Source organism: Bison bison, unplaced genomic scaffold (genome assembly GCF_000754665.1).
Source record: "Bison bison bison isolate TAMUID 2011002044 unplaced genomic scaffold, Bison_UMD1.0 scf7180017864039, whole genome shotgun sequence".
Classification (NCBI taxonomy): domain Eukaryota; kingdom Metazoa; phylum Chordata; class Mammalia; order Artiodactyla; family Bovidae; genus Bison; species Bison bison.
This window is the reverse complement of record NW_011494611.1, coordinates 338,512-361,049: the sequence shown is the minus strand read 5'-3', so window position 1 is coordinate 361,049 and position 22,538 is coordinate 338,512. Positions and strand designations below refer to the sequence as shown.

The 22,538-nt window shown below is 45.6% G+C and overlaps 2 protein-coding genes across 2 annotated transcripts in view; one reads left to right on the top strand and one right to left on the bottom strand.

Annotated features, from left to right (window-relative positions):
- Positions 1 to 10,942, top strand: part of TRIM32 (tripartite motif containing 32) — an 11,525-nt gene extending 583 nt beyond the window's left edge. The window contains 2 exon segments of the mRNA XM_010835129.1: positions 7,849 to 8,735; positions 8,737 to 10,942. Coding sequence (XP_010833431.1) covers positions 7,929 to 8,735; positions 8,737 to 9,891 — 1,962 coding nt within the window. The 5' untranslated portion in view covers positions 7,849 to 7,928 and the 3' untranslated portion in view covers positions 9,892 to 10,942.
- The window catches only part of LOC104985123 (astrotactin-2), a 553,919-nt gene that overhangs the window by 235,258 nt on the left and 296,123 nt on the right, over positions 1 to 22,538 (bottom strand). The window lies entirely within an intron of this gene.

The following is a 22,538-nucleotide window of genomic DNA, read 5'->3' as shown; positions in this document are numbered from 1 at the left end:
GGGGGGTGGGGGCGGGAAGGGGGGCAGGGTCCCTGATGGCACCCAGAGGGTGGGGGCTCAGATTGAGGCAGAGCACAGATCTGAGGTGTGGGATTGGGTGTTTAACTGCGATGCAGGGCTGAAGGCTGCAGCGACTTGGAAATAGATGAAAGGATCTTTGGGGATTCCAGGACACATGAGGGAGGAGTTGGTGGGGGTTGCAGTGAAGACCCCCAAAGGCTGGGATTCTTAGGAGAGTTGAGAACAAGATTTAGCAAGGGTGGAACGGTGGGGTGGACAGGTACTGGCTGGTCTGTAGAATTAAGAGACTGAATAGAGTTATGGGTTGGTGTCTTGGATTGCCAAAGGAATTTTCCTGAAGTGTCTGCATAGGAAGCAAAGGGAGTTCTGGGGACCCAAAGACCTAGAAGCAATGTATGAAACTGTCTATGAGCGTGTCAAGTTTCGCAGAGTGCAGGGATTCAGCAAGGAAGTCGTCACCCCTTACAATCAGGACTCCTAATGGAACCTGAGTTTCCCTGCAAGGGGCAGACTCTCCCTCACTTGTTAACCAGACATCTCTCATTATGTGTGTCAGCTGGTAAAGAATCCGCCTGCAATGCGGGAGGCCAGGGTTCGATCCCTGGGTTGGGAAGATCCCCTGGAGAAGGGAAAGGCTTCTGGAGAATTCCATGGACTGTATAGTTGATGGGGTCGCAAAGAGTTGGACATGACTGAGTGACTTTCACTTCACCTCATCATGAGGCAGCCTTGGTGTGACTACTCATTCCACTCTGAACGCGGACCCACTGAAAATGGTTGGCTTCAGAGGAAAAGAGAATGGCCAGTCATAAAGCAGGAGACTATTCAAGGTCATCTGCCCAAGCTCCTCTTTGTGTGTCCCTCCAAGCTGTGGTGACAGAGAGTATTCGAGACCTCCAGGGAATGAGGAACCTGAGGTCAGGTCTTATCTTCCTTATCAGTTATATAAGTAGATAGAATTAATTCTACAGAAGGTGCATAACAGTGGCTCTGTGAATGAGGTATTTGAACTGGGAGACAAGAAAAAAGGATATCAGAAGCATTGAGCATTTAGTCCTGTGCCAAGTTCTAAAGAAATGGTTCCTAACTGGCAGTGGTTTTGTCCCCCAGGGGGCATCGGGCAATGTCTGGACACATTCTTGGTTGTCACAATTGGGGTGTGGAGTACCAGCGGCCCCTAATAGGCAGACACCAGGAATACTATTAAACATCCTACAGAGCACTGAACAGCCTCCACAACAAAAGAAGTATCCAGCCCAAAATGTCAACAGTGCCAAAGCCGAGGAACTCTGCTCTAGAGTCACATATCCTGGATTCAGATCTCGGCTCTATCTCTTCCTGATTGTGTGGTCTTGAGTGAGTTACTTAAACTCCCCATGCTTGGCTCTTCATCTGTAAAACGGGTTTAGTAACAGGACCTATGTCATAGATTACTATGATGGTAATTTATAAGAAAGTAAATTAGAATGCTTAGTGTCTGGTGCATAGTGAATGCATAGTGATTTAGTAGTTTTTAACTTTCATATCTGCTTTCTTTACTCAGTTTTCATAACGGCCCTACTAAGCAAGCTACAGTATTCAGTTTTACATGTAAGGAAACTAAGGCTAAGGCAGTGACTTGTCCAAGGTTCCATAGCTAGAGAGAGCAAAAACAGGCTCATATTCAGATCTCTGTAACCTGGTATATTCTCTCTTTGCTTGCTTTTTCTTTGCTGGGACCTGCTCAGTCTTACTATATCTATCTCAGCCCATTCCTCTTTCATGAAAGGACTGCCCAGTCTGTGTCACTATCAAATTAAACTCTAAAGGGAATAAATCCATCTGACTAGGTAGGGAGTAGCCCTGGACTTTGTTCTTGATTTGCTCTTAGACCAGGACCCGTGGGTGCATAAGGGGAGGAGCTTATTGTTGGCAGACAGGATGAGGTGCAAGAAACTAGAGGATGAGGTACGGAGGCCATTGGCTAGAAAAATCACTTCATAGCAGGGGCCGAGGCTGATGGCACCCATACTCTGGAAAGTAACTCCTGTTCTGAATGAACTCTCGTGGGCTTCTTTCCCTTGGGACAGAATAACGACATCTGCTCTGTCAGCTCGAGGACAAGCTGCAGTTCAGAAACAGGGTAGGACCGCATTGGAAGACCGGAGACTCAGCTGGAATATCCGTGCAAACCCCTAGTGAAGATGTGTCATGGAAACTGAGTCAGGCCGGGAATTAGAGATCTGAAGTTCAAAATCCTTCCTCTGCTGCTAATTCACTAGGTGTTCATGGGCAAGTACTTGCTCTTATCAACATCAATCTATTGAAAACAAAAATAACTACCATTTATTGGGTGTGCATTGTCTCAGTTAATCCTGCCGATGGTCTTACTAACAATCCAGGTGCTATTCTACATTTTACAGATGAAAAAAACGAACAGCTTGAATGATTTACCCAAGGCTCCATACCATATTGCAAAGCAGGGATGTGAGTCCAGATCTATCTGACTTACAAGTTACATTATACTAGTTTTAGTAGGAAGGTGTTTCCAAAACTTAAGAGCCCTCTGGAGAGTGGTTGGTGGTCAAGCGTTTCCCAGGCCCTTGAAATGGATCTTTGTTCGTGCATACTGACGTGCTGCCTCTGTGACTCTACCTCCCTTAGTTCCTTCGAGTAGCATAGGCAGATTTAAGTGTCTTTACCAACCTCGGAGCCAGAGTGCCTAGAGCTAATGGTAGTGTCATCAGCTAGAAAACTGTAATACATCTTTTGAATAGGTGTGCTTTTTATGGCTGGGAGTTGACACACCTGGATGTGAATCTTAGTTTCTGCCGCTTAGTAGCTTTGAGACCTTGGGCAGGTTGCTTTTCTTTGAGCCTCGTTTCCTTATTTAAAAAGAGGAATAACACATATGTCACATAGTGATGACAAGAGGTAATTTGTAAAAAGTGCCTGACTTTCAGTGAATGGTGCTTTGAGAGCTAGCAATTATGAGAGGAAGCTGATGCCAGAAGGGGACTGAGTGTAGCTTTGCCAAATCTGTGAACCTAAGCAGCCCCCTCCGGTCTCCCCCAAATTCCCCTCCCCTCCTGTACCTTTCCCAGGATCCGCTTCCTGATCCTTTCATCAAAATCTCATGATTAAATGGGTGTGTGTTATATACAGAGAAAGGAGCTCAGAGTTGAGTGGGTTGAGATGAATTGGTAGTTGCCCGAAAAGACTGCTGACTTTCCCCTTGTCCTATATTCCTTGCGTCACCCGAAGATGCAGAAATCCTTTCTCAGTCCTACAGTTTTGGAGGACAGTAAGACAAACAAGTGTTTTTCCAGCAGACTCCATTATTGATTTAACCTGCCTTTGACCTGCTGTAACTAGAGTTTTCTTTCCCACAGACATGTCCTCCTGGGTTGTTTTGTGTGTCCCAGACAGGTGCAGCTGTGGGGTCATGCTTGCATTTCCCTATAAGTACCTACTTGTGGAGTTTATCTTAGCTCTTGGCAGGTACCTTAAATGCCCTGAGTAATCTGACATTCAGAATCCTTTCCCCGCTACAGAACTGGGTGAGTGTCGGATGAACACCTCACTGAATTTCTTAACATCAGCCCTGCTAGCCCCTCCTGGAGAGTGACCGTTATGCACTTGATAGGCACTCAATTCAAGCTGGAGGAATAAATAAGGTTTATAAAGCTGTCATGAAATGTGAAAGTCTTGCAAAAAATCCAAACCAGGGGAGCATATCAGTAATAGGATGAACTTTCATGTCCTGTCAGAGAAAGTGCAGGTAGTTTCACATGTTTTCTAGTTTCTACGTGAAGAGCTCTGTTCCTGTCTATTTTTGCTCAAAATTGTATCCCCAGTGTTTTCATGGAGCTGGACTCATAGTATGTGCTCAATGAAGATCTGTTGTTTAATTAATTGCTTAAAGTCCTCCAGTTTTGTTCATAGCCTAAGTCCCCCAAGGGGCTAACAGAAGTATAGGGAATAGACACTATCTCATGGTAGGGATTCAAGCATTGGGTGGAGATTTGAAGGTCATCTCTAATCCTTTGATTCTGAGATCAGTGAAAACAATCTCCAGAGAAAGTTCAGAATTTTAATTTTTGAAATGTATTATCCAATGTCTTGGGTACTGTCGCCTTTTGAAAAGTGCCTATTCATTCCTTCTCATTGGCTGGCAGCCACTGCCGCTGCTCCTGCTACTACTAAAAAACTATTATTTATTGCATAGTTAATTGTGTACCCCTCTTGGTATTTTCTGCACAAGAGAAGCTGTGAATTCACATGCCCATCAGTTTCTGACATGGATAGTGTCCTCAAATCAAATTCCTTCAGAGCTGAACAGTTCATTAGCAATCTTTATGTGCCTTTATCAGAGAAGGCGATGGCACCCCACTCCAGTACTCTTGCCTGGAAAATCCCATGGACGGAGGAGCCTGGTAGGCTGCAGTCCATGGGGTCGCTGAGGGTCGGACACACTGAGTGACTTCACTTTCACTTTTCACTTTCATGCATTGGAGAAGGAAATGGCAACCCACTCCAGTGTTCTTGCCTGGAGAATCCCAGGGACGGGGGAGCCTCGTGGGCTGCCGTCTATGGGGTCACACAGAGTTGGACACGACTGAAGTGACTTAGCAGCAGCAGCAGCAGCAGCAGTATGTGCCTTTATATGCCATAAGAGTAAAGAGTCTTCATCCTTTCCAATGCAGTTTGTAAACTGAATGCTTTGCTCATCCTGGTACTAATGTTAATAGTGTTCTGATTGTTATTAAAATTATGATACAGAGCAATTTTTCTCTGCATATCTGCCAGTTTCCAGGCTAAACACTTTATATGCATTATCCCTAATTATCACAATAAACTGCTTATAAAGCAAGAAAACAGGTTTAGTAAGGTTAAATAACTTGCCTCCTGGCCCACAACTTGTAAATGACATGCTGATTTGATCCCAGTTCTGTCTGACTTCAAGATTCATGGGTTTTTGTTATTATTCTGCTCCCAAATTCATGGACTGGGAAAGGCTAGTGGTGTCAAAAGCAGCCAGGGTTTGACTACAGAATTTTCCTGAGTCTTAGGGCAGCTGGAACAAAAACAGCTTAAGGGGTGGATTCTCATCTGGTGCTGAATCAGAGCTAGGCTAATATCACTATGAAGTGCACAGTATGAATCAAGAGATCAAAGAAATTAGTCGGGGGGTGGGGTAAGCTGAGGTGAGATGAAGTGACAGTGATGGGTCAGGAGCTGACAGTACAAAGTGCACAACGGGAAATGCATTTGTAGTATCAGGAAGGCAGCCAGAATTATAAATAACAGGTTGAGGGTTTGTTCTGATTGGTTTTAGATTTCACAGTTGGCAGAAAATGGGCAGCTAACTTAAAGACTTGGGACGATAAGATAGTTCCTTTCACAGGTACATCTTTTCAAGGGAAATTGAGTTCAAATTGACTTCCCATCTGAATTCCTTTTGGTTTTAACCAGGTGTATCCTTCTGGAAGAGAGGAGCTGTATCTGCATGTCACATAGCTGCGTATCAGATGAGGGTCCTGCTGAAAGCAGTGTTCTCAAGTTCCCAAGACATGGCTCAGGCCTTTTTCAGGTCTGAGGCTATCTCCATGCCTGATGCTTTACTGATGGGACTTCATGCTTCCTGGCAAAGCATGGCAGCTTTAGGAAAGGAATCCTTGACGTTCTCTTCTGCCTCAGAGAGCCTGGTGGAGCTGGAGACAGCTGAGATATTTTGGGACATAGACGTGGGCATAGTAAATTCATTTTTTTAAGTGGATGGCTTGAAGAGGGAGGCAGGAAGCTTTTTAATTGAAGGAGGTGGTATGATATTTCAGAAAACTGGAGAAAGAATGTGCTGGTATTTTTACAAGTTGGCAGACTTGTTTAATTAGCTGACTGCAGTGCCAGTTCTGAGAAGAACAGACGTCCCTGTGCATTGTGAGGTAACATGCTCTGGATCCAGATACCAAATGTTGCCCTCAGTCTGCTGTCCCAGGTGATGAGAGAGAGAGCTGAAGCTATTGGTTTAGAATTGAGGATGTCTGCATGGATCCTGAGTTGAGGTTTCTATCCATACTTCTATACTATTGCACCCAGACCCATGACATTTAAGTCTTTAGCATTCCCAGCTTCAGATGTTCACATGAGACCTTTTAGGTTCATGACAGGTGGTAATGTGTTATTTTTGTTGAGGCATGGATTTGAGTTGTAATAGGTTGCCAGGCTGGTGTGTGGGAGTGGGTCACTCAATTAATAAGTCAATCTAACCCACTCTATGGCAGCTAAACCTCATTCTTTATTAATTGTGGAGAAAATTATACGCTATAAGGCAGCATTTCTGAGAGCATGGTCCAGAGACCAATGTTAGTAAGTGTTACGTGACAGGAAAAGAAAAAGCTTGAAGTAATGTTGGGTTAAACAAAGGTATCGGTTCTGTATGCTTCCCCCATGTTTGTACCATGTGACCCTGAGCATTTTTCTGAGCCTTAGCTTCTTCATCTGTAAAATATGGTAATAAAAATAGTGTCTGCATCCCAGGGTCATTATGAAGATTAAATGAGATTAAGTGTATGGAGCATCTGGGCCTTCCCAGGTGGCACAGTGGTAACAAATCTGCCTGCCAATGCAGGAGACGCAGGTTCGATCCCTGGGTTGGGAAGATCCCTTAAAGGAGGAAATAGCAACCAGCTCCAGTGTTCTCGCAGGGAAAGTTCTATGGACAGAGGAACCTGGTGAGCTATAGCCCATGGGGTCACAGAGTCAGACATGACTGAGCGCCTGGGTGCACACAGATAATGGAGCATCTAGCCTGATGTCTAGCATATAGTAGGCACTAGATGTATACTCTGTCTCTTCCAGTAGAAGGAAAATGGGATTTCAGGGAGGTTGGATAGACCTTAGACAAATGGTTCATGGCCGCTCCTAAATATCTGTCAGACTGTGATGCAAAGCTAAATACGGGGGACAATTTGTAATACATATTTCCACACAGACTATGGGTGGAGAAGGAATTGATGCCATTTGCAAAGCTTTCCTCAGCTTGCTGCATTGCCTTTTAAACCAGGCTAGCTTCTCCTCTTCCTCCTCCTGCTCCTTGACGGTTGACCATCTGCAGATCACAAGACTGCACAGGTGCAGCTGTAGGATTTGCATTTAAGAAGGGCTGGATTTATCCTTGTGCTTCACCTTGCTGGAATTATTCATTCTACTTTTGGGGTATAAACTGACACTGACATAAGGCTGCAGAGCACTGGGATGTCTGTGGTTCTACTTCTTGAGCATATGTGGATGGAGGAGGGTGGGAGAATTCATGGCATGTACTGCTTGGGGGGTGGGGTGCGGGTGTGTTTCAGACCAAAAATAAACTGTCCTGATAAGGCACTACCATTTCTCAGATCATCCGGGCTTGAGTCTCTGGCCTTCTTAGCTCCACCTCTTCCCACCCCAGTCCACTGGGCTAACAAATCTTAGTGATCGTACTTATGCATATTGCTCAAAGTCATCTTCTTTCCATTTCCACAACCTGCTCCCTAGTTCAGGCTGCCCGGAACCTTTGCCAGGCAGTTTTGCAGTATCTTCCAAACTAGTTTCTCTCCCTTTTCCCCGACTCCATTCAACCTATGATCATATCAGTTCCCTGCTCCAAAACATGCACTGTTTCTCTATGTCCATCAGAAGGAAGTTCCACGGTCTCATTTTGACTCTGAAAACTCCTTATAATCATTCCCCAGTCTGCCCTTCCACGCCAGTCAGCGACTGAATGAGTGATGGTCACGATCCACTACATGTTTCTTGAGTGAATGAACTCACAGAGGCAGGGGAATAATGCCTTCTTTTTCTCTTTAGCAGGGTTTGTCTCTCCAGAGCATGAACGCTCAGCCGTTCAGTCCCGGGTGGTGCTAGCAGGCCCCTTGGAAAGAATAGTCATGGCCGCGGCCGCAGCCTCTCACCTGAACCTGGACGCGCTACGGGAAGTGCTGGAATGCCCCATCTGCATGGAGTCCTTCACGGAGGAGCAGCTGCGGCCCAAACTCCTGCACTGCGGCCACACCATCTGCTGCCGGTGCCTGGAGAAGCTCCTGGCCAGCAGCATCAACGGCGTCCGCTGTCCCTTTTGCAGCAAGATCACCCTCATCACCAGCCTGGCCCAGCTGACCGATAACCTGACGGTGCTGAAGATCATCGACAAGACGGGGCTCAGTGAGGCGGTGGGGCTGCTCATGTGCCGCTCCTGCGGACGGCGGCTGCCTCGGCAGTTCTGCCGCAGCTGCGTTGGGGTGGTGTGGGAGCCGTGCCGGGAGGCGGAGCACCCACCGCCCGGGCACTGCACGCTCCCAGTCAAAGAAGCCGCGGAGGAGCGGCGGCAGGACTTCGGCCGGAAGTTGGCGCGTCTGCGGGAGCTCATGGGAGAGCTGCAGCGGCGGAAGGTGGCCTTGGAAGGCGTCTCCAAGGACCTTCAGGCCCGGTATAAGGCGGTCCTCCAGGAGTACGGGCACGAGGAACGCAGGGTCCAGGAAGAGCTGGCTCGCTCCCGGAAGTTCTTTACGGGCTCGGTGGCCGAGGTGGAGAAGTCCAACAGTCAGGTGGTGGAGGAGCAGAGCTACCTGCTAAACGTCGCCGAGGTGCAGGCTGTGTCCCGCTGCGACTACTTCCTGGCCAAGATCAAGCAGGCCGACGTGGCGCTCCTCGAAGAGGCGGCCGACGAGGAGGAGCCCGAGCTCACGGCCAGCCTGCCCCCGGAGCCTCACCCTACAGGACGTGGAGCTCCTCAAGGTCGGCCACGTCGGCCCCCTCCAGATCGGGCAGGCGGTCAAGAAGCCCCGGACGGTCAACATGGAAGACTCGTGGGCCATGGAGGCGGCGGCCTCTGCAGCCCCTTCCTCAGTTACCTTTAGAGAGATGGACGTGAGCCCCGAGGACATGGGGGCCAGCCCGAGGGCCTCGCCTGCCAAGCAGCGGGGTTCCGACCCGGCCACCAACATCCAGCAGTGCCTCTTTCTCAGGAAGATGGGGGCCAAAGGCAGCACCCCGGGCATGTTCAACCTCCCGGTCAGTCTCTACGTGACCAGTCAAGGCGAGGTGCTGGTTGCTGACCGCGGCAACTACCGCATACAAGTCTTTACCCGCAAAGGCTTTCTGAAGGAAATCCGCCGCAGCTCCAGCGCCATGGATAGCTTTGTGCTGAGCTTCTTTGGGGCCGACCCGCCCAACCTCACTCCTTTGTCAGTGGCCATGAACTGCCACGGGCTGATCGGCGTGACTGACAGCTATGACAACTCGCTCAAGGTGTACACCTTGGACGGCCACTGCGTGGCCTGTCACCGCAGCCAGCTGAGCAAACCCTGGGGCATCACAGCCCTCCCGTCCGGCCAGTTTGTGGTGACTGACGTGGAAGGTGGGAAGCTCTGGTGCTTCACGGTTGACCGGGGCGCGGGGGTGGTCAAATACAGCTGCCTCTGCAGCGCCGTGCGGCCCAAGTTTGTCGCCTGTGATGCTGAAGGCACCGTCTACTTCACCCAGGGCCTGGGTCTCAACCTGGAGAACTGGCAGAACGAGCACCACCTGGAGGGCGGCTTCTCCATCGGCTCCGTGGGCCCCGACGGGCAGCTGGGGCGCCAGATCAGCCACTTCTTCTCGGAGAACGAGGATTTCCGCTGCATCACAGGCATGTGTGTGGACGCCCGTGGTGATCTCATCGTGGCTGACAGCAGTCGCAAGGAAATCCTCCACTTCCCCAAGGGTGGGGGCTACAGTGTCCTTATTAGAGAGGGGCTCACCTGTCCGGTGGGCATTGCCCTCACTCCAAAGGGGCAGCTGCTGGTCCTGGACTGTTGGGATCATTGTATCAAGATTTACAGCTACCATCTGAGAAGATACTCTACCCCTTAGGGGCTGGGGAATATCCGTTTCTTCTGCTCCCTTATCTCTTGGTTGTTGGCAATACTGTAGAATAGACTTGGCCTGTGTCTTGACTCCAACTGGCTAGTCCTAGAAGTTTAGAAGCTCTGACTTTTAGCATTGTTGTTGTTGTTTTAAATTTGTATTCTTTCGTCTCAAAGTTTAGAGCTTTAACAGATGCAGTATCCCCCATAGGACATGTGATTTGAGGTTAGCTGACATTTGATTAGAACGTAGACCCTTCCAAGGCTTCAGTAGAGAGCCTTCTGCCCCTGTATTTGAAATCGTCCCTTGTACTGAGTCCTTGTTGATTTCCCCCTCTTTTGGCTTTGGTAACTGGTCCCTTCCTGCCTTCCTGCTCTAACATGCTCCATCGGTGGCACTTTCCCTTGAACGTGCTGCATTCAGTGTGCACGCTGCAGTGGGACCTGCTTCACCTTTCCAGGACACTCAGACATCACACCCCTGTGACGTGGTGTCTCAGGTCTGACCGCCTTTACCAGTCTGAGAGACCATTCGCTTACTGCCACCATGGGAGCTCCACACTCCCCACTGGGAAGCAGTACTTTCCTGGCTCTAGGGGTTTTGCAATATCTTGGATTGGTTTCTAATTTCAGGTGTGACCAAGAATCTAGGGCAGAAAATGGATTGACCCCCGTTGATTGGTGTTGAAGACTTTAGCCTGGGAATCGCTTGCCTTTTAAAGGAGCACGTGGATTGGAAAAGTTATGCCAAAGCACAGGAAGATGGAAATAAAAATGAATGCTACTATAGTCAGTAGACATTAGTGAGTAGTCTCTAGAGCGCATCCACTTTTCATATGAACCTCTATCCACTGACCTGTGGTAGGAGCTGTCTGCAGAATTGTACAACACAGGCCAGGGCCAAGAAAGTGGGGAGGTGGACGCATCTCATTTTCATTACTAAAAACTGTTGGGTCCTCATTGTGCATTTTCCCCAAGTGAGTGCATAATTTTTGGTTGTGGGATTTATTTCCATCCCTCTATCAAGCATTAAATAATTGATAACTGTTTCTTCGTCACTTGTGTTCATGTCTTTTCATTGAATCTGAGATTGGGGAGGGGAGGGAAGGGATAAGCTGTGCCGTGCTGCTTTGCTTCCAGACCTGACACTGCATTTCTTGAGAGCAGTATGAATCTACCTAGGTCACCATTCAGCAAAAAGCACCATTATGTAGAGATAATCCAAAACTTACTCCCACATACATGGGTACAGAATCAGCCTTCAAGGTCTATAGTCACCAACACCATGTTCTGAACTCAGCATCCACCATCTGCTTTATCCTTAGAATTAAAGTTCATAAAAGAAACCTGTGCTTTTAGGAAGATCAGCGGTGGGTGAGGGACTTGGTGACAAGCTTCCTCAGGCTCTGGCGTTTACCAAGCAGTGTATTGTGCACTCTGGGTCCAGGACTAATGACAAGTCAAAGAATATGCGTTGCTCGCACAGAAGCAAAATCTGCTAAGCCAAGCTACTAAAAAAAAAAAATGGTAATGGCGTTGCTTTTTTGGCTTCTGTTGCCATAGCTGCCAAAGGATAGGAAAGCAGCTAATTAAAATGGTGTTGGACTAGTTTGTCTTGTGCTTTACACCTGGAGAAAGCCCCGTGTTCTGATTATGAACGCGCATCTGATTTCTAAAGATTATATAATTGAGAGGAAATCGATCCAATTAAAAGTGCATCACGGATGACTCCTCCAGTTATTACAGCCACTTTATCTGTGGGGGCACCTGGCGGCAGGAGGTCTATCTCTGCTGTCAGCGGGGACTTGCTGAGGCAATAACAGTGGCCGAGGACTTTGGCACAAGGTTTGCGACAGAGAAGTGGATATAACATTGTTGGCTGGCTTGACATGATAATGCCAGGAGTCCTCCCGCTGCCTGCACTTTGGGGAGGAAGTGCCATCACTGCTGCGTTCAACATTTAGGTGTACCCATCTCTGAACCACACTCCTGCCTTGGCCTTCAAATGCAGCCGGCTACCTGCTGATTCAGAATAGAAGTAAATATGAATGCTTGTGTTCCTTTGCTGTGATATTTTAGGTTGTGCTTGGGACAGTCAATTTTCAGTTATCTACCACATTGACTAAATTGCAGAGTACAGCCCCAAGACTCTAGTTTACTCAGTTACAGCCATTTGTGTGTGTGTGTGTGTGTGTGTGGTTTTCTTGATATCTGAATAAGGACAGTGATTGCTTTAATTAGATAAAGCCTCACATGTGAGTCTGTCATGTAAAACAGATTGAAAAGTAGCTATTCTGACAGAAGCAGGCTTGTGGGCCAGAAGAACAAGCCCTCCCTCGCCTAAACTCCTGGGTACAATTGCTAAACTCTTGCAACTGTACAGAACATGATCTGAAAACCACTGAACACAGCATCACTTAGCTTCCAGTTCATGTTATTGGCCATGTGGCTATGGGCAAGTCACTTAACCCTTCCTCTTACGGAAACTGATCTTTGCCTCTATGATGGGTGTAAGATGTAAAATAATGTTAAAATACCTGCTACTGTTCTTGGCATACTCAATCAGCCGAGTTGTCTTAAGAGTGGGTTTAGGTTGTTCGACCACTTCAAGTAATACCTCCCCTCTTCCCTGTTGTTACAGCTTCCTATTTCCCAACCAAAACCCTTCTCAGGCCTTTCTGCCCTCTAGCCCTAAGTCTCCAAATAAATCTGGTCACCTGTTCCTTGCTACTACTGTTCTACCTACTTCATGTTTCTGTCACTGCATAAATCCCTGTGTTGCAATTGTTTACCCATATATCTAAGCTCTACAGAAGGTCAGCTTTAATCTCTAGCTAAGAACATGTAGCATGATGCTTAACATACAGTATGTCCTCAGTTATTTAATTGGCTGTTATTTACATGACAATGTGACAGCAGGCCCTCCCGTAACCTGAGTCTTCCTAACACAACACTCTTACAATGGATGAAAGATAAAAAGAGTTTATCTGAGAGTAAGATATGTTAAAAAAAAAAAAAAAGACAAATGACTTACAGATTCAATAAGTCCCTGCTTTCCTTTATTGTTGTGAATGTGCTGTTTGTGAATGTCACTCAGTCGTGTCCGATTCTGCAACCGCATGGGCTGTAGCCAGCCAGGCTCCTCTGTCCATGGGATTCTCCAGGCAAGAATACTGGAGTGAGTCGCCATTTCCTTCTCCAGGGGAGCTTCCCAGCTCAGGGACCAAACACACTCCTCCTGCGTTGGCAGGTGGGTTCTTTAACCCCGGTGCCACCTGGGAAACCCCATCATTCTGAGTAATTATATAGAATTTAAAGTTTTGGAACAATGATTCCTTCCATATCTGAATATCTACTGTGAGCCTGGCACTATGCCAAATGTTCAGAAATGAAAAAAATAAAAAGTAATATTATAACTTCCTCAAAAGTTATTTTATAGTCTTTCTGGAGCATTGGGAATTAAATTCCATTGCCCTGGTCTTCCTCAAAGGCCAGGGATAGGCACTATCTGAATGATGGTGAGAGTCGACCCCAATGTACTCTCCAGCCTGAGATAGTCCACAGAGGGCTACTCCATTATTCCAATCAGCAGTATAAACTTGCCTGGAGTCTTAGTGTTCCTGTGGGTAAGGCAAGTAATGCTTAAGTAGTTGTACTCTTTAATCTCATACTAATTAATGGCCTCTTAAAAGTGAAGCGTTACCAGCTCCATAGGATGGAAACGCAAGGCACAGCCTAGTAGGAAATGCAGGGCTCTACGTTGTACCTGACTAGGCTGCTGATCTGCACTCAAGACAAGCAGCTTCTCAAGGGATCACAAAACAAATTACAGATAAGAAATAGCAGATGCCTGCATGAATGTTACAAGCAGGGCAGTAGCGAGCAAGGAGGCTGTTTAGCAAAATACTTCACATTCCAGAACTTTGGCTGTATCTTGTCAATATCATGAATATTCATGGTACCCTAAGTCTGAAGTTAAGAAGTTCTGGGATCAGCAATGCATTCCAGTGGGAAAGTCGCTGGCCTTGATCTGGATCTGAATCACAGCTCTGCCCCTGAACTAGCCATGTGACCTCGGATGAGCACCATACCTCTGCATCAGCTTGCCTATCCTTATAAAGAGAAAGTTGGATTTGATCATCACTAAAGTCTCTTTGAGTTCTATGATTTTATTTTACCAACTAGAATTGTGGTTGAGTTCCAGCCCCCACCAACACCAATGTTTTTGTGTAATTCTTTTGTGTAATTTTATCGTGTTTACATTAGAGTAGAAAGAACCTGTACCTGGTAATCCGCCCCACTATGGTTCAGTTGTTTACCCCAACTGTCGTGACCTTGGGTCTCTTGCTAACTATTGCCACCCTGTTGAGCCACTGTTTTCTCATTTTGTAGAAGGAGATGACAAGTTATGTTTTAAAGGGCTGTTGTGAGAATTAAAATATACTAATGGGACAGTATGTATAAAAGCTTCTAATTCAGAAAATGGGAGGTGCTCAGGAAATGTGATTTCCATTGTAGGGGGCAAAGACCTCCTCCCCCAACCTCCTACCTCCCATGGTGAACTGATGCAGATTTTTCAAGTTAACACTGGGGGAGATTTCAGACCTGCTCTGGTGATTCAACCGCACTGCTCAGTGTCTTAATTAAAAAGCCTATTGGAAGAAAAGTGGTATTGCCACAGGGGCAGAGGCAAAACTTTCAGAGCAATGTATCCCACTAGGAAAGCTGCAGATAAAAGCTAGAGGCTAATGATTTGATTAAAGTCAGTAGGATGGCATCTTGACTCTTGGCAGAAACAAGCACGTCTACCTATCCCTCTACATGGCTAGCGTAAAGGCATTTTTCTTCCAGGTCAATATTCATTAACTCAAATAATTACAAAAATCAAAATAAGCCATAAATCTCATTGTTAGGTGGGGTAATATATTGCAGTTAAATCTTGGGCTTTGTAAGCATGCGGGGGCTGAGTTCATTCTTGTTTCCCCCACATGTTAGTTCTCTGACCATGGAGTCATTTAGCCTCTCAGCTTCAGTTTCTTCATAAATAATAAAATGATACTGTTTACTGCATTGTTCTGAAGAGATGATCGATATAAAACACTTAGCAGACTTTCTGCTTGTAAGAGTTTCATTTTGTAAACTTTAAATAGTGGAAAATATCATATTATAGTAAATTAAATGTATAAAAAGGTTACCCACATTTTTGCGACAGCAGAATCATAGGAACTGGTGAGGTAAAAATTTATTTCCCTCAAAGGAAAATTATTTAGTAACTTACTGAAATCTGGAGTGAATAAGAGTTTGATGACTGTAAGTCAAATGCATATCTTTCCTATAAAAATAAAACCAGGATTTTCTTTAAGTGATTTACTCAGTTTACCTGGCTATAACTATAATGCCACTGCATATTTTCACAAAATATTAATATTTAGATTTAGTTCTTTCATTTATTCATTAGACACACACGACATCTACTGTGTTTTGCTCATAGAGTACTGAATGCAAAGATGAATCAGTCATGAACCCTGCATGCAGTCAGGTAGCTTGTAGTCTGGTTGGAGAGATATGGAATGTAAAAAAAAAAAAAATACAAATATACAGAATAAGATCAATGGTGCGAGAGAGAAATGGAGTGCCAAGTATTTAGGAAAAGTCTGCTTCTAGCTGAGAGGATCTGCTTGCTGAAGGGCCTTGCAAGAAGAGGGAGTATCAGGAACACAGGCACAGCATTCCAGGGACAAGTGAGAAGTTGGGACCAGCACGAGGCTCATATTATAGGAGTGAGGGGGCATTAAAGCAATTCAGAGGTTGAAAGTGATCCATCTGTCCACAGCCTTTCAAGTAATAATGCGAGTGGTTGTGTGCATTGTTTTTCCCCTGCTCAAAGCCATATCATTTATTCCTATCAGTACCCATGGCTCAAGGAGGCTTCATTCTTATGGAGGTGGCAGCATATGAATGAGAATCTCCTCAGAGACCTGGGGAGGCCAGGGTGCAAGAAGGGGTAGTTTGAAAATGCACCAGTCCCTATCCCCGACCCCTGGATTCTACTATTCCTTATTGGGAATCTCTCAATGAAAGTGTCTCAGAAATTGAATTTTCTGCCTTTCTAAAATTCTGAAATAATATCTAACTGTGTGAGTGTGTGCTCAGTTGTATCCAACTCTTTGCGACCGCATTCACTGTAGCCCTCCAGGCTCCTCTGTCCGTGGAATTTTCCAGGCAAGTATACTCAAGCAGGTTGCCATTTCCTTCTCCAGAGGGTCTTCCCGACTCAGGCATCAAACCCACGTCTTTTGTCTCCTGCAGTGGCACTGTGCCACCTGGGAAGCCCCCTCACAAACCTAAGATAAATGAGTTTTGGAATCTTGATAAAACTTTGTACTAGAATCTGAGTCCCTTTTGGATACTTGAGGTTGACAGCTTTCCAAACCTACCATACTCTTTTCACCTTCTGCCCTATATCTGGACATGCTGCTAAGAATGCTCAAGTACTTCCACCTGTGGTGCCAGTGGGAGGTCCCAACCACACAAGTCCTGGCCCCTGCATGAGAATCCTCCCTGCAGCCGCATCTCCAAGTCACCATAAAAACCATGATGGCCTCCTTTTCCTGCTCTCAAGCCATTTCTGAACCTGCTAGGGAGCTCATATTGCTCTTCCCATAAACCTTCATTCCGTGACTTAGAAGCCTTTTCATATCCATGTGGTGGGTGGATAGCATCATCCATTTCAACATCTGAACCAAGTTTTGTGTGGGTCCCCCTCTACGGGATAACCACAACCTCTGGCATAATAAGCTGTGTTCAGGCAATAGCCACCATCCCGGGTCCTTTATTCTCTTGCTTTGGTTTGCTAACTGGCTTCCTTGTTTTCTGAGGCACTGCTTGCTGGCAAGCGTGTACTTTGAGCTGTGCTGCTTCTGGTGCATTTGCTGAGCCCTACCACACCTCTCTTTTATCAGTTTAACTGAACTGAACTGGGAGATGTGATAATTGGTACTTAGGGAGCAGAGTGGTCCTGGGTCATGTGTCCTGGCCCCAATCTATCTGTGTCTCAGAATCATGCATCTAGATTCCAGCATAACCTGTGACGTCAGGGGAATGACTCTTGCCCCGTGACTACTGGTTGGTTGTCTCAACCAAGCCTTGCCTCCATTCTATAAAGAGCTAGGGAAACACTGATGCCTTGTGCAACTCGTGGGTCTACTGGAGGTGGTTCCCAGGCAGGAAGAGTGCCACCATGTGGAAGACTGCGGGCCACACTCTAAAAGCAGATGGCTCAGGAGGACTCTACAAAATGTCTCTGCTGCTACTATGTCACTGTTGGTCAAAACAAAAGATCCCAATCTTCAGCGCTACAGAGAAAATCATCCAAGGTCTCCCTGTGACATAGCCAGTGGGTTAATTTAAATTCAGCTTAAGCCTTGAGTCCTTAAACCCTATAAAGAAGCCATTGCCATGAGGAAGGTCCTAGTCTTGATGATACAGATTTGCTACTCTGGAGGAAGAAACTTATAAATACAAGTAGGGTAGTGAAGCGGAGAAGGCAATGGCACCCCACTCCAGTACTCTTGCCTGGAAAATCCCATGGACGGAGGAGCCTGGTGGGCTACAGTCCATGGGGTCGCTAAGAGTCGGACACGACTGAGCGACTTCACTTTCACTTTTCACTTTCATGCATTGGAGAAGGAAATGGCAACCCACTCCAGTGTTCTTGCCTGGAGAATCCCAGGGACGGGGGAGCCTGGTGGGCTGCCGTTTATGGGGTTGCACAGAGTCGGACATGACTGAAGCGACTTAGCAGCAGCAGCAGCAGCAGTAGCAGCAGGGTAGTGAAGAAGCCCCCAAGTCCCTCACCACAAAACTGTATAGTAACCACCAAAAGAAAAAAATCAAATAAATACAGGAGGAGGAAATAAACAACAAACTGAAACAGAGGTCACAAAGTGACCCAACTAGAAATTCAAAATTTACTAAAAGAATTCATACAAAAAATTAAAAAAAGATTGAAGACTGCTAACTGTTTTTTGCACCTTGACAACCTAAGCTCTGAATTAGCTTTTAACATCTGCTGAAATGAACCAATTATCAAACTTTCATGACTTTTAACCAGTACTAGGGATCAAATTAGATTTACATGTGGGGATTCCCCTAAATTTAAATAAGGTACCCCCTAAAACCTTATGGGAGTTACTGAGGACATTTCAGGATATGTACGGAAGACAAATAGGTATACCTCACCTTAATCATCAGAACTAATGCCCTGCCTAGATTCCCCATAGCCTTAACTCATTGCCCTGAAATATTCCATACTGAGTAGGATGCTATGACCCAATGAGTAATAAATTAAAACCGAATTACGTTTTGGCACTTAGAATTGGCTTACCAAAATAGGAGCACATGGACCCTGCCCCCTCCCATTAGTTAAAATAGTTAAGATGGCCCAGTTTAAACAGAGCCTTGGAGGTTTAAAAGTCATTTTCAAGACCTATTTAGAAAAAGATTGATTATCCCCACTGCTTCATTATTTTAAAGCCTAATTTACCCTGTTCTTAAACCTGGAAAGACTGAATAAAACCTCACAATGGATTATTGCAACCTTAATGCTGACACCCCACCCATTAAGGCTTCCATACCAATTACTGAAATCATAAATTACATCCAATCAATAACTGGTAAATACTTTGCAGTCATAGACTTGGCTAATCTGTCATGTGAAAGAGTTAGTCGCTCAGTCATGTCTGACTCTTGCCACCCCATGGACTGTTGCCCACTGTGCTCCTCTGTCCATGGGATTCTCCAGGCAAGAATACTGGAGTGGGTAGCCATTCCCGTCTCCAGGGGATCTTCCCAACCTAGGGGTTGAACCCACATCTCTTATGTCTCCTGCATTGGCAGGTGGGTTCTTTACCACTGAGCCACTGGGAAAGCCCCAAAGGAGGTCCATGAGAGACAAGGAGTCAACTAAAGACGCTTCTGCTAGGGACACGCGTACTAAGTCGCTTCAGTCATGTCCAACTTTTTGCGACCCCATGGACCTGCCAGGCTCCTTTGTCCTGGGGAGCCCAGATGTCATCTTTAGTGCCTATTTCTGTCATGTTCAGTGCCTGTTTCAACAGCCTTTCACACACAGTTTGCCTTTGGCTTCAAAGGGACACAATCTCCCTTTGCCCAGCTACACTGAGGTATCTCAACAAGCCAGGCCATCAGACAAAATCTTTATAGACGAGATGTCATGCATTCAGCTTTCTTCAGGAGCACAGTAATGACATCATACCACTCACGCCCTCTTCCAAAGACATTAATTTGACACACTTATTGAAGACATGCAAACATTCATAAAATAACTCACAAACAGGGCTGGGTCATTGTCTTATGCATTGTACAAGGTCCTGCCACTTTGGTTAAATTCCTGAAAATTGTTCAGCTGATGACCATTCCATTCCTGACACTGTCAAAACCAGCATTTATAATGTTAAAATAAAGTCTGACTCTTTTTAGCCTTTTGGGTTTTGGAGACAATGTATTTCTCACTTAGAAATTTTACTTAAGCCCATTTATTCTATTGCTCACATATTGGCCTACCTTGATTGGGATCTTGTGTAACAAAAGGCTCTATTATCTGCCCAAATTGTAATATAGCAGGCACGCCATTGGTGACTCCTAGAGACTTCACTATAAAGGCTTCAGCAGTGTCCTCTCATGCCTCCTGGAGTCTCTGGACCATACAGAACCATAATTTGCTCCTAGACTTCCGGTACAGGAAACAGCCCTCCTCATCTCCATGCTATATGCCATTACAGGGTAACATATTGGGCTCTGCTAGACACAGAGGCTGTGTGACTCTCTCTACTCAGCTTCCCACTGCCTTAGATCATGGAAATAGCTCCTCGAAAGCTCAGTGTAGAGCCAAACCTCCTGTATATCACATTTGTAGGTGGGATGCCCCCCATCCTTAGTCCTTTGTCAGATGTCAGGGTGCCACAGAAAATTAGCAACTCCCCTTTCCTAGACACCTAGATCATCTGGCGAGTCCCCTGGGGTCAACTGAATGACCAGCAAAGGGACTTTATATACTTTCAAGTTGGCACCACCACCATCATATGATATGGGGTTTTTGCTTTTTAGTTCTTCACTGAGATGTTCCTGATAATGAGACCGAACCCAAGAGTCTGTACAACTGACCACACTTCATGCAGTCTCCTTTGCACCAGCTGCCCAGGTCAACAGGCAGCCCCATCTGCCATTTCTACAACTCTTGGGCCATTGTCAATGATCTGCTCAACTGGTCTAGCCAATGGCAGCAGCAATTCCCTATCCAAGATTGCCTCTTTGAGGTAAAGAATCCTGAGAATATCTTGTCTCATAGATACCCAACCTATAACTCAAGATCACTTATGTCTCTACACATAGTAAATCCACAATAAGGGGCCTCACCAAAATACTCTCCCCTTCAGAGTTCCAGACATTATTGAGACTGACCAAAGAGCTCATTTAATTTCTTAAAATATATGATGTCAGGCTCTCATACAAGGCATTTAATGGAACTTGAATTTCCCTTGCCACTCTCAGACTGCAGGCCTCATAGAGTGCCATCAGTTCAGTTCAGTTCAGTCGCTCAGTCATATCTGACTCTTTGTGACCCCATGGACTGCACCAGGCCAGACTTCTCTGTCCATCACCAACTCCCAGAGCTTACACAAACTCATGTCCATCAAGTCGGTGATGCCATCCAACCATCTCATTCTCTGTCATCCCCTTCTCCTCCCACCTTCAGTCTCTCCCAGCATCAGGGTCTTTTCAAATGAGTCTCTTCTTCATATTAGGTGACCAAAGTATTGGAGATTCAGCTTCAGCATCAGTCCTTCCAATGAATATTCAGGATTGATTTCCTTTAGGATTCACTGGTTTGATCTCCTTGCTGTCCAAGGGACTCTCAAGAGTCTTCTCCAACACAACAGTTCAAAAGCATCAATTCTTTGGCAGTCAGCTTTCTTCATGGTTCAGCCCACAAATCTATACATGACCACTGGAAAAAACAAAGCTTTGACTAGATGGACCTTTGTCAGCAAAGTAATGTCTCTGCTTTTTAATATGCTGTCTAGGTTGGTCATAGCTTTTCTTTCAAGGAGCAAGCGTCTTTTAATTTTATGGCTGTAGTCACCATCTGCAGTGATTTTGGAGCTCGCCAAAAATAAAGTCTGTCACTGTTTCCATTGTTTCCCTATCTATTCACCGTGAAGTGATAGGACCAGATGCCATGATCTTAGTTTTCTGAATGTTGAGCTTTAAGCCAACTTTTTCACTCTCCACTTTCACTTTCATCAAGAGGCTCTTTCGTTCTTCTTCGCTTTCTGCCATAAGGGTGGTGTCATCTGCATATCTGAGGTTATTGATATTTCTCCCAGCAATTTTGATTCCAGCTTGTGCTTCATCCAGCCCAGCATTGCAAATGATGTACTCTGCATCTAAGTTATATAAGCAGGGTGACATATACAGCCTTGATGCACTCCTTTCCCGATCTGGAACCAGTCCATTGTTCCATGTCCAGTTCTAACTGTTGCTTCTTGACCTAAACACAGATTTCTCGGAGGCAGGTAAGGTGGTCTGGTATTCCCATCTATTTCAGATTTTCCACAGTTTATTGTGATCCACACAGTCAAAGGCTTTGGCATAGTTAATAAAGCAAAAGTAGATGTTTTTCTGGAACTCTTTCGCTTTTTCGATGATCCAGCGGATGCTGGCAATTTGATCTTGGTTCCTCTGCCTTTTCTAAATCCAGCTTGAACATCTGTAAGGTCATGGTTCACATACTATTGAAGCCTGGCTTGGAGAATTTTGAGCATTACTTTGCTAGCATGTGAAATGAGTGCAATTGTGTGGTAGTTTGACTATTTTTTGGATTGCCTTTCTTTGGGATTGGAATGAAAACTGACCTTTTCCAGTCCTGTGGCCACTGCTGAGTTCTCCAAGTATCCTGGCATATTGAGTGCAGCACTATCACAGCATCATCTTTTAGGATTTGAAATAGCTCAACTGGAATTTCATAGTGATGTTTCCTAAGGCCCACTTGACTTCACATTCTAGGATGTATGGCTCTGGGTGAGTGACCACACCATCATGGTTATCTGGGTCATGAAGGTCTTTTTGTATAGTTCCTCTGTGTATTCTTGTCACCTCTTCTTAATATCTTCTGCTTCTGTTAGGTACATACCATTTCTGTCCTTTATTGTGCCCATCTTTGCATGAAATGTTCCCTTGATATCTCTTATTTTATTGAAAAGATCTCTAGTCTTTCCCATTCTATTGTTTTCCTCTATTTCTTTGCATTAATCACTGAAGAAGGCTTTCTTATCTTTCCTTGCTATTCTTTGGAACTCTGCATTCAAATGGGTATATCTTTTCTCCTTTGCTTCTCACTTCTCTTCTTTTCTCAGCTATTTGTAAGGCCTCCTCTCACAACCATTTTGCCTTTCTTTTTCTTGGGGATGGTCTTGATCACTGCCTCCTGTACAATGTTATGAACCTGCATCCATAGTTCTTCAGGCACTCTGTCTATCAGACCTAATCCCTTCAATCTGTTTGTCACTTCCACTGTATAATCATAAGGGATTCGATTTAGGTCATACCTGAATGGTCTAGTGGTTTTCCCTA